The 11031-nt window shown below is 29.4% G+C and overlaps 1 protein-coding gene across 4 annotated transcripts; it reads left to right on the forward strand.

Moving 5' to 3' along the window:
• Nucleotides 1-3869: 3869 nt before the first annotated feature.
• On the forward strand, nt 3870-9626 carry LOC119667938 (WW domain-binding protein 2). Of its 4 annotated transcripts, none has more exons than XR_005251446.1 (6): nt 3870-4034; nt 4296-4470; nt 4534-4900; nt 5075-5464; nt 8737-8808; nt 9256-9344. XR_005251446.1 is itself a non-coding variant. In XM_038077291.1 (6 exons), exons 1-6 carry the CDS (start codon nt 3979-3981, stop codon nt 9459-9461), a joined length of 1128 nt encoding a protein of 375 aa, XP_037933219.1. In that variant the 5' UTR covers nt 3871-3978; the 3' UTR covers nt 9462-9626. The 4 variants fall into 4 exon arrangements, 2 of the variants coding, with proteins under 2 accessions (XP_037933220.1, XP_037933219.1); XR_005251445.1 differs by lacking the exon at nt 9256-9344 and adding an exon at nt 8970-9061 and having other exon boundaries at nt 3871-4034; XM_038077291.1 differs by lacking the exon at nt 8737-8808 and adding an exon at nt 9420-9626 and having other exon boundaries at nt 3871-4034; nt 9256-9353.
• The last annotated feature ends 1405 nt before the right edge of the window (nt 9627-11031 follow it).

Consider the following 11031-nt stretch of genomic DNA (forward strand, 5'->3'; position numbering starts at 1 on the left):
TTTATTATTAGAGCTTTTCTATGTAAATATAAATTTTCTTTATTGTATTTAAATTCTAAAAAATTTTAATTAATTACAGTTTTATATTTTATTTAAAATAATTCAAATTTCATTTTATTAATTTTTACTTAGGTGTTATTTTATTTATGGCTTCTAAAATTTTTAACAATTATTTAGAAGCTTTCTTATTTCCATTCTATAGGTTTTGAGCTTGTTTTTGTTTTAAAGCACCTCGTAAGCGTCTTTTGCTTTGGCGTCAATAGCCTGACGACATTAATAGTATTTCAATAGTATTTGAACATATCATCGATAAAGTATATATGTTAAATGATACTTGATATAGTTTCTGCAAAATTCTTGCAGTTTTAAAGGTAAGCATTCTGGGTAATTTTGCAACTTTTTTGCTGTAAGAAATATAGACATTTGGCCTGACTGTAATAAACACACGTAGACGTTTTGAGATATTCTAATGTGCAGTATTTGGATACGCATTCTAAAGATACGAGAATTATTTATAATGGCAAAGTGCCGTTATACTAATTTAGGACGTTAACTTGTATGTACATATGTATTTTTTTGTAGAAATTTATACTTTTCCAAACATTTTGAAGTCGGTAAATTTCTCGAACATGATTAGAAAAAATCTGACATTCAATTTATTTAGATTGAATATCGTATACATAATTCAATAGATCATTAAGTATTAAAATCCGTATAAACTATGTTAATGTAATTTCATAATTATAAGTATGATATAGCTAAATTAAAACTTTATAAATTATTTTGAAACTTTTACTTGCGAGATATAAGGATTTGAAATTGTAGTTGTTGGGATATCTATCTGTAACTGCATATTAAATTTTTATATTGATTACACAAATGATGAGTAACACGCGCACGGCTAACATAAAAATGACTAAAATTAGTTTTTAGAGCGTTTTGGACAAGAAATAAAAGCAATTTTAAGGTAGCTGTTAAGCAGTTAAACAGTCAGCTGTTAAGCGGTAAACAAAAATTTTGATTTTAAACATTTTAAAAATTTATAAAGTGAAATTATAAATTGTTTTACTTTTATTGCAAAAGAAAGATATTGTGATCCAAACAGTAGAAGAATATAATAAAAAAACTATGAAAATTTGATGAATACTTACTTATGTGGCCATAACAACCCGTTACCGAGTTTCGGCCTGACGCAGCATGTCTCCCCAGGCGCCTCTGCTGCGTGCGCGCCTTCTCCAGTCTCGTATATCAAGTCCAGTTAGTGCTCCCTCAACTTGATCACTCCACCAGAGACACGGTCTACCTCTACGTCTTCTTCCGCCAACTACTGCTTCAAACACCTTTTTCGCCGGAGCGTCTTCATCCATTCTCACGACATGACCAAGCCAGCGAAGCCGCTGGATGTTAATGCGCTGAATTATACGTCAATGTCGTGATAAAGCTCGTACAGCTCGTGGTTCATTCTAATGCGGTAGTCGTCGCCAACTCGTAGAGGACCAAAGATCTTACGAAGAACTTTTCTCTCGAACACTCCCAGTGCTGCTTCATCATTCTGTGATAACGTCCATGCTTCTGCGCCATACAGAAGCTCAGGGAGGATGAGCGACCTATAGAGCGTAAGTTTCGTTTGTCGAGAGAGAGCTCTACATCCCAATTGCCTACTGAGCCCATAGTAGCACCTATTAGCAATGGTGATTCTTCGTCTGATCTTTAGACTGACATCATTTGTATTCGTTACGGCGGTGCCAAGGTAGATGAAATCCTTGACAGGTTCGAAAGTATAGTCGCCAGCCACTAGCCCGGTGTCCGAGCGACGCACATTTCTACCAGTAGCCGACATATACTTCGTTTTTCCCTCATTCACCGCTAAACCCATTCTTGCAGATTCCTTTTCGATAGCAGCAAAAGCAGCTGTAGCATCACGCTTGCTACGCCCAATGATGTCAATGTCGTCGGCGTAAGCAAGGAGCTGGACACATTTATAGAATATTGTTCCATTACGATGAACACCTGCCCTGCGCATGATCACTTCCATGACGAAATTGGAGAGGTCACATGACAAGGGATCACCTTGTCTGAAGCCTCGCACGGTATCAAAAGGTTCAGAGAGACTCGATCCTACCTTGACGGAGCTACGGGTATTACTCAGCGTCATTCTGCAAAGCCGAATTAATTTTGCAGGGATACCGAGCTCAGACATTGCGGCGTAAAAGCGATCCCTAATGGGGCTATCGAAAGCTGCTTTATAATTGACAAAAAGGTGATGAGTGTCGATGTTATGTTCGTGGGCTTTTTCCAGGATTTGTCGCAGTGTGAATATCTGATCAATGGTGGAGCGACCAGGTCAAAAGCCGCACTGATAAGGTCCAATCAGTGAGTTGGCATGTGGCTTCAACCTTTCACACAGTACAGTTGAAAGAACCTTGTACGCGACAGGTATTAGGCTAATCTTGCGATAGTTGGCGCAAATCGTCGGGTCACCTTTTTTCAAAACACGACAAAGGCTACTAAGATTCCAATCGCTGGGCATACTTTCATCTAACCATATTCTGCAGATAAGCTGATGCATGCACCCTATCAGCATATCGCCGCCGGCCTTGAACAATTCAAATTTGATGAATATCCTATATAAATTTTACAAAATTACGAGGAATACGATTACAACTATTTAATAAAATAGTAATACATCCGACTTTTATTTCTTGGCGAACTATATCATATATATAGTGTATATTTCTTGTCGTATAACAATTTTACTATTTTATTTTTCTGGCCATCAAGTTATTAGACTTGATGCTTTTATTATACCGATTGTGTTTTGTATTTATTTACGTTTTAAAAATATTTAAATTTAATCATTAATCATTTATTATGTTACAAATAATAAACAAATTCCTCTGTCATTTGACTGGAATTTTTCATTTTCTTCCAAAAATGATTTACAATAGATCAGTTTTAAGATTCGGGACCAAAGAATACCGTTCTTTGATATTTTTTGATTGGAACCATTGCTTTGGCTCATTCGTTAATCAGTTTCATGAAAGTAGGCTTATTTTTGCTAATTTTGTTATTGCTTTGCATGTTAATTTTTAAGTGACACGTGTTCTATTGGAGCATTCATGTCAAAAAAATAAACATAAAGGTGTTACGAATGCGTTTTTAATGCTTTTTATTATTGTAACAGGTATTAGTTCTGTTCCACAAGTTACTCGTAGTAACTTTGAGTAACACTGTGTATACACAAGTGCGTTCCACCAGCAAATTTTCGAGTTAATGAGAGCATCTGAAAGAGCGTAAGATCCCTGTCGAATTTTGAAAATACTACTCAGACTTTACTCCTACATTTTATTTCAAGCAAAATTTGTTTGATATTTGAATCAACTGTTTTGGTTTGAATTTAAATTTTTGTGTTGTTTATTTGCGCGGCACTGGTGTTCTCACTAGACTTTACACAAAGCTGTTCTATGAAAATCTGTGTAAAGAGCGTAATTTGGTACTCTGTGCTACGCTCTCAGTTTGTACTTGTGTTTTATTTGAGTTTTACTACGAGTAGCTCGAGGAACACATCTATTAATTTCGAATTCGCAACGATGCACCAAAATTGTGAACTGTTTTAATGTGATTGTTCACGATTGTTCGTCGAATAACAAACTGTTTTTATTCAACTAGGACTTGACTATCACTTGCATTTAAATATTTTCAATAAATTTTGACAAAAGCAAATTAAAACAAATAATACTTTTAATCATTTTTATAGCATAGAACAATTGTCAATTGTGAATGCTCCAATAGATTTTACATGAATAAAAAGCTGTTGCCAACGCGAACACCTAATTTTTTGAAATAAATTGAAACGTTTTGGTAGGAAAACATATGAATCATTTGACAGTTCCAGAAAAAATCTTGTGTTGTGTCGCAGTTTAATTGCGTATATAAATTTTATATTAATTAATTTCTATAAGTTATAAAATTAACAAAATGTCTGTAAATACGGCACACGCTAGTAATGGCGTATTAATACATGCTGGCGAATAGTAAGAAATTCCACTATTTAAAATAGTCACAAATGTTTGGTTTTCTTAAGAATGTATTTTAAGATTGAAGGGGGTTGGTGTAGTGTGGTGTTTATAACATAAACGCTGATATATATCTGCTTAATACAATGAGATCATTGCGAAATTAAATGCATTTCAGTGGTGTACAATATGATGTCCAAACTAATGTCTATTATTTGTGAAATATTAATTAAGAATGTAATTACTATTTTATACATAACATATTTAATTTTATTGCAGTATATTGTTGCACAGCGATTCGGTTTCAATGGAATTCTCCGGACAGGATAATTCAGTTTTCAAGGGCTCAAAACAAGGACGAATTTATTTGACTTCACATCGTATTATCTTTAACAACAAAAAACCGGCGGATATTTTGCAATCCTTCAGTGCACCATTCATTGCTATGTCAGATGTAAAATAACGCATACATTTTTTAATAAATTATTTTTGAATTAATTGTATCAATGTAATTCAGGTTGAAATTGAGCAGCCCGTTTTTGGTGCCAATTATATAAAAGGCAAAGTACGTGCTCAACCGAATGGTAACTTTGTTGGGGAGGTCAAATTTAAGTTATACTTCAAAGCAGGAGGCGCTATCGAGTACGGACAAGCGCTGTTACGAGCTGCAGCAACAGCTCAAAGCAATGTGCGTCAGGGTCTATTCAATGATGATCCTCCACCATATACGCCATCTGGAGCTTGGCACGAAGCACCACCACCAGCCTATCAGCCACCGCCTGGTTATTATGGTTGGCTGCCGGCTCACACAGCTTTCACAGGTCCGGCACCAAACTCAGTTTTTGTAAGCGATAATCCGCCTCCTTATCCTGGTATAGCTGGACGTAAGTTTGTCATATATTTAATTTTATAAACGTAAACTTCTCGGCTTTTATGAAAATAAATACTTGTCATCATTTTTGATTTCACATTTTTTAATATTGGTTTTACGCTGATTATGCGTGTTTCAAAATTTTTAATAAGATTTTTATTTTTTATTATTGCACTAATGCATTTAGCACCTGCTTATAATCCGAATCACCAGCCTAATTATCAACCACAACAGCCACAGCAGCCACAGCAGCCACAACAATATAACAATGAACAACCAAGCTGGAATGGATTTTCATTGCCACCAGCACAACAACCTCAACAGCCACAACAACCACCACATAATTGGGGCGCTGGCTTTCAGCCGCCACCATATGGTGCACCTGGTTACGGAGCACCACAGGCAGGTGGGTTCGCGATGCAACCTGGTGCTCAACCACCACAGCAAGGTGGTTATCATGGAGGCTATCCAGGTCAACAGCAGCCTTCAGCACCAGGAGGTGGATATCAGTATCCACCCGGTGGCGCACCAGCAGGTGCCGCTGGCAGTGTTATGGGTTTCAGTGCACCACCACCAAGTGAGTGTAAACCTAAAGAATCAAATGTTTGAAGACATTTCGCATTTATCATTTACTATTTATCCAGGATTTCATAATTTTATTTTTGCATGTTCATTTGATGTTACTTTTTAGAAATTTTTTTGGTTTTGGAATTCATAAACATTTTGAAATAATTATAAATAAAATTACATAATATATAATTATTTAATAATCTTTTAACAATTCAGTTTTAATAAATGTATATCTCATATTTACCAAACCCATTAATTATATAATTGTGAATAATCATTTTTATTGGGAAATATATTAATTTTTGTGATATTTTAACAAATATTAGAAAATAAAAAAATGTTTTTACTAATTTAATTTCATATATATGTTTCAGTTACTTAGTTGCAATCTAACTTAAATAAATACACTCACTCCTGAGATTATGTTAAATTTAGCATTAAAAGAATTTTAATATATATTTATTATTTTTTACTTTAGTTTTATTGCATACCTTATGAATTAAATATTTATATCAGTATTTTGTACTATTTAAATTTTTACAACATATATTTAATACAATTAAATTTTTAATATAATATTGATTATTACGTTTATATGTACATTATGTTTTTAATAAAAATTTATCATATTTTATGTTATTTCTTATCATATTTTTATTATTATATTATTATTGATATATTTTTACTTTTATTATAATTGTATATGTGCTATAACATAAACTGTATTGTAGTAGTTATATTCTTACTTTAAGTAGTTGAATAAATTTATTATCTTACAAGATTATTGGTAATAACATTTTCATTACAATTTTTTATGTTTACTATTCTATTTTTATTACTATATATTACTATTTGATTGTTTGATTATCTATTAAAGTTTTATTATTATAATTCATTATTTATGTTTATGTTTATGTCTTTTATAATATATATCTTAAGTAAGAGTTTATATATATTTAATTTCTCTATATATAATATTCATTATAAAATCAAAAATGCAATATAAAAATAATAATTTTTTTTATTCTATACATAATATAAAAGCAAATTACTATAAACATTATTATTCGAAAATAATAATATAATTATAAGTTTCTTAAACTCTAAAACACTGTCATTGAATTATGTATATAACTTTCTTAATACAAAAAAAATATAATTCCATGAATTGTATTTCAATTTGTTGCACTAAACTTGCATGATCTCTTAATGAATGATCTGATTTGTTGTTAAGTGGGTGGGTATTACGCCATAAGATATCTTTCTATGTCACAATATTGTCTTAGGGAACCACTACCCACGTCTATGAATGTGTTGATATTGAAAATGTTAATTTATAAAGCAATTTTTAATATTTTAATTATTATCATTATAATAATATTTTTCTCCATTTGCAAGAGTAAAGCAAATGGAAAAATTTTAAATAATTAACAAATTATATTTTTATAAAATTTTAATAATACATATTTAATAAACTGTGTAAAAACTATTTAGTTTATTAAAAAAGAAAACAAAAAAATTATAATATTTGTTTAGGCTACTCTGGTCTTGTGACTGGACGTTTCGTTGGTTTTTTTCAAACATCTTCAGGGGTGCCTGAAAAATTTTTTTATTATTTAATAATTATAATTTTTACAATGCGAAAACAATTTTACAAATATATTTTTTTTATTTTTATAATGTATAAAATTTAGATTGTAAACAAATAAATAACAACAACAATAATAACAAAACAATATCAATAGTTAACAATTCATTAATAAGTTTTAAAGTGTTAGAATTATTTAATTATAATATTTACCAACAATGTTAAGTTTTAGCTTAAGTTTTTCACTGTTTAACATTTCAATGTATAAATTAAAAATTGTTTTTATAAATTTTATGATCTCTTCTCTATATTGCCGCCACTTTCGATTTGTTTATTATAGAGCGGCAATATAATTTGAGCTTAGGTATATTCTCCGTATCTTCTTTTATTTTTATGTTCAAGTTGATTTTCTCTTGAATTCTTGAACTTTCGAGAATGTGCCGTTTTTTCCAAGATTTCTCTTTTTCTAATATTAATATATTCTTGAAAACAAAAGAAAAAGCTTAATCAGTCAAAGTGAACTTAAAAATATGTCACATTCAGCTATGACCGTCAATGACCGCAATCGATTCCAAAATCCCTGCCATTTCTCATACGGGCTATATCTTATATGGACCATGTCACGTGACAGATAAAGTTTGTTGCAATTTTCTTACAAAATTCAAAAACGAGTTTTAAAATTTTACTTTCGGACACTTTGTGCCCAGACCGTTTTCATAGGTAATTATATTTAAATATTTTTTATAATATTAAATATTAAAATTATTTTAATTTAAATATTTTTTTGTCCGATGGCAAGTAATCTATTTCGAATAGAAAAATGGTAAAGTTGGAAAATATTTAAATCTTAAACTTTGAATTTATTTTTTAATCAAGTCGAATTATAGGCTGATAATACGATTGTTCATTATGTATCTAAATACAATCTATCAGTGATATTTAGACTTATCTGATATATCTTATCCGTAAATAAATTTTTTAACTGCTACCATCAGGAATCAGAACTAGTCATAGACTTGCCTGTTAACACAAAGTCAACGTACACTTAATTTGCATTTTTCAGATCAGATTGTGAGTCCATTTGTAACTTACAATTGCAATTATTGTACTATTATTAAAGTTAACGCATAAACGACAGCTATATAAATTTACTTAACTGTTATTATTTCTTGCTATTACCAAACAGATAAATTAAATCATTTGAATTTTAACTTAATTTATGAATTTTATATTCGTTTGATTTCTTTTAAAAACTATTGACTTAATTATTTTAATGCATATAACAGAAAATTTCGCTGCGAAATGTAATCTTTAAAAGTTAATTCATAATTGTAGTTTTATTACTTTAATAAATTTAATTTATACAATTCATTTGACACTTGAAAAAAAATAAATCTATACATACCTATTATATTAATACATACATATATATAATATTTTATATATTGAATTTTATGTAATGTATAATAGTCAATTAACAAAATTCATAGTGTCTTTTTATTTGGTTACTAATTATATTTAATTTTCTTTGGACTAACTCGGTGTCTTACTACGTGAAAACAATCGGTTTTAGAAATGAACCGCACAAAAAAAGATATATGCTTAAGGTTAAGAAATCATAAATTAACTGCATATAATTTTTTAATGATGTAATTAAAAAGTATTAACAAAACTTTTACCTTACTTTCCAGCCTTTTAAATAAATTCTTAAGACAAATTCTTCAACAAATTGTCACAAAATCAACTTTAAGTCAATCCAGAAGGTACTCAAAGCATTTGTTTCACTTAAATTTTTTCTTTAAAAGCCGAGAAGTTTTGGCAAAAATATAATGAAAATTAACACCAAAAGTTTTTCACTTAAAATTAATTAAAATATTTTTTTTCATTTATTTTTCTTTTGTATTTCTGTACTCCTGAGTTGCAGGCAGCACGCAATATTATTACTATAACTATCCTATATATCCGATGTATTCGAATTTCTGTTTTATACCAATTCCTGTTATTATACCTTAAATAAGAAGCATGAACTTGTACTTCTTTACACTCTTCAAATTTTTCAAAAGTAAGCTTTTATGTTATATTGAATTTGTTAATGTTTTTTTTTTTATCATTTGTATACATTATTTAATTTTATGTTAATTTTTTATATATTCAGTTAAATGTGTCAATGTATATATTCATTTAATTCAATTTTATTTTTAAATTTTTAGATTCAAAAGAAGCTGAAGCTATGGCAAGTGCCTATAATACACCTTATAACCAACACGGTAATAATCCTGGACCTAGTGATATGCCGCCTTCTTATAACGTAAGTACATATTATGGATTATAAATTAAATATATATTTTCTTTAAAATTTATTTGTTTATTTCAGGATTTACCCCCAAATTATGATAGCTCCCGAAAAAACCAGTAAAAAATGATCGAATTACAGAATTAAATCTGAGCTTAAGCTGCTTAATAATTATTTTTTTTTTCATTCCAAGTTATTTTTATTGTTATTTGTAAATCAAATGTTCTACAAATTGTATATGTCGCATTTTTATGTAAAGTTGAAATATTATAAATATTATATATACAAAATATTTACGTGCTATACAATTTATTGAATGTATTGAATTAACTTATACTATATCCAATATTATATATATATGTGTCTGAAGTTTATAAAACTTCGGTGGGTTTATGTACGAAAACGAATATTTCTAACCTTATACTGCATAAAGCAAATATATTAGTCACAAATTATTAATGCGTTTAATATAAATTATTTAAACAATACAAATTGAATTTTATTTTATATTTTAATTGTATATACAAAAAAAAATATACTGATGTAAATACTAACAAAAGTCTTCAACAATTACACAATGCATAAGAGATAAAGCACCTTATTTATTTATGGATCGTGTGGATGTGTTATAATTGAAGCGTAACAAACAAATTGGTAAAGAAGTAAAATTTGTATAAACATTTAAATATGAAGGAGTCATCGTATAGAGCTCAATCATCATACAATTGTAATAAAGTATCGACCACATGCATAATTTTGCATTGCTATAGAACCATTTTACTATTTTACTACTATTCTTTTACTAATGGGCCGTAGAGAAGAATAAAATTACCATCATTCAAGTGGAATTATATTCGATCGATGTATGTTCAATTCAATCTTAAACAAATATCAAAATCGAAGAAAAACAATCTTGATAGACAAAAGACAATCAAATATCATCAAGTAACATAAAACTGAACACACTAGGATTAAATGATCAAGTATGGATATTACAGATGAAGGGGCATGATTGAATCGAAGGCAATGAAAAGCAGGTGCTGATTTAGCATAGGAAATAACATTTCTTAACTTACTAGAAAAGAAGAAAAATAAAGATTATATTGGGAAAACATAGTAGATGAACTATATTTTAAATAAATGTTGCTTTGAAAATAATTGTCCATCCAAGATCAGTTTTCGTTTAACAGAGATATTTGTTAGGAAAGCTTTCACTATATTATATTAATGTCAATTTATTATTAATGAATTCTTTACATTGTGTAGGTATTGCGTGTTATGAAGCAAAATAAGCAAGGATAAGATTGTGAGAATTAACTGCGATTGCTAGACACAGGATGGACTCACACAATATACTATATAAAAATCAAGAAGTGGATGTAAGATAATGACAGCGATATCGAGAGATAAAATTTGCATAGATTTCAATAGAGTTATAGCCCAATGTTAGTTATCATCGTCTGTTGGATAGCCTATTAAGCCCGCTATGTAATCGCAAGAACTGCCTTCGGATAATAATTTAATTAAAATAAGAAAAGTATTGCTTGTTAAATTAAGCAGATTAATTGAGTAAATGAGAGAAAATAAAGAATTTTCGATATTTTCCGAATGAAGCCAAAAGGATATAATGTTTAAAATTCTAAACATTTTTTATTATTTTCAAAAAACAATAAAGCAATATATATATTAACAT

This window comes from Teleopsis dalmanni, chromosome 1 (assembly GCF_002237135.1).
Source record: "Teleopsis dalmanni isolate 2A chromosome 1, ASM223713v2, whole genome shotgun sequence".
In the NCBI taxonomy this organism is placed as follows: Eukaryota; Metazoa; Arthropoda; class Insecta; order Diptera; family Diopsidae; genus Teleopsis; species Teleopsis dalmanni.

Coding starts and splice junctions, on each gene's coding strand:
- LOC119667938 (XM_038077291.1), top strand. CDS start 3,979: ATGTCTGTAAATACGGCACACGCTAGTAATGGCGTATTAATACATGCT. Junction 4,035..4,295: donor TTAATACATGCTGGCGAATA/GTAAGAAATTCC, acceptor ATTTTATTGCAG/TATATTGTTGCACAGCGATT. Junction 5,465..9,255: donor TTTCAGTGCACCACCACCAA/GTGAGTGTAAAC, acceptor TTAAATTTTTAG/ATTCAAAAGAAGCTGAAGCT.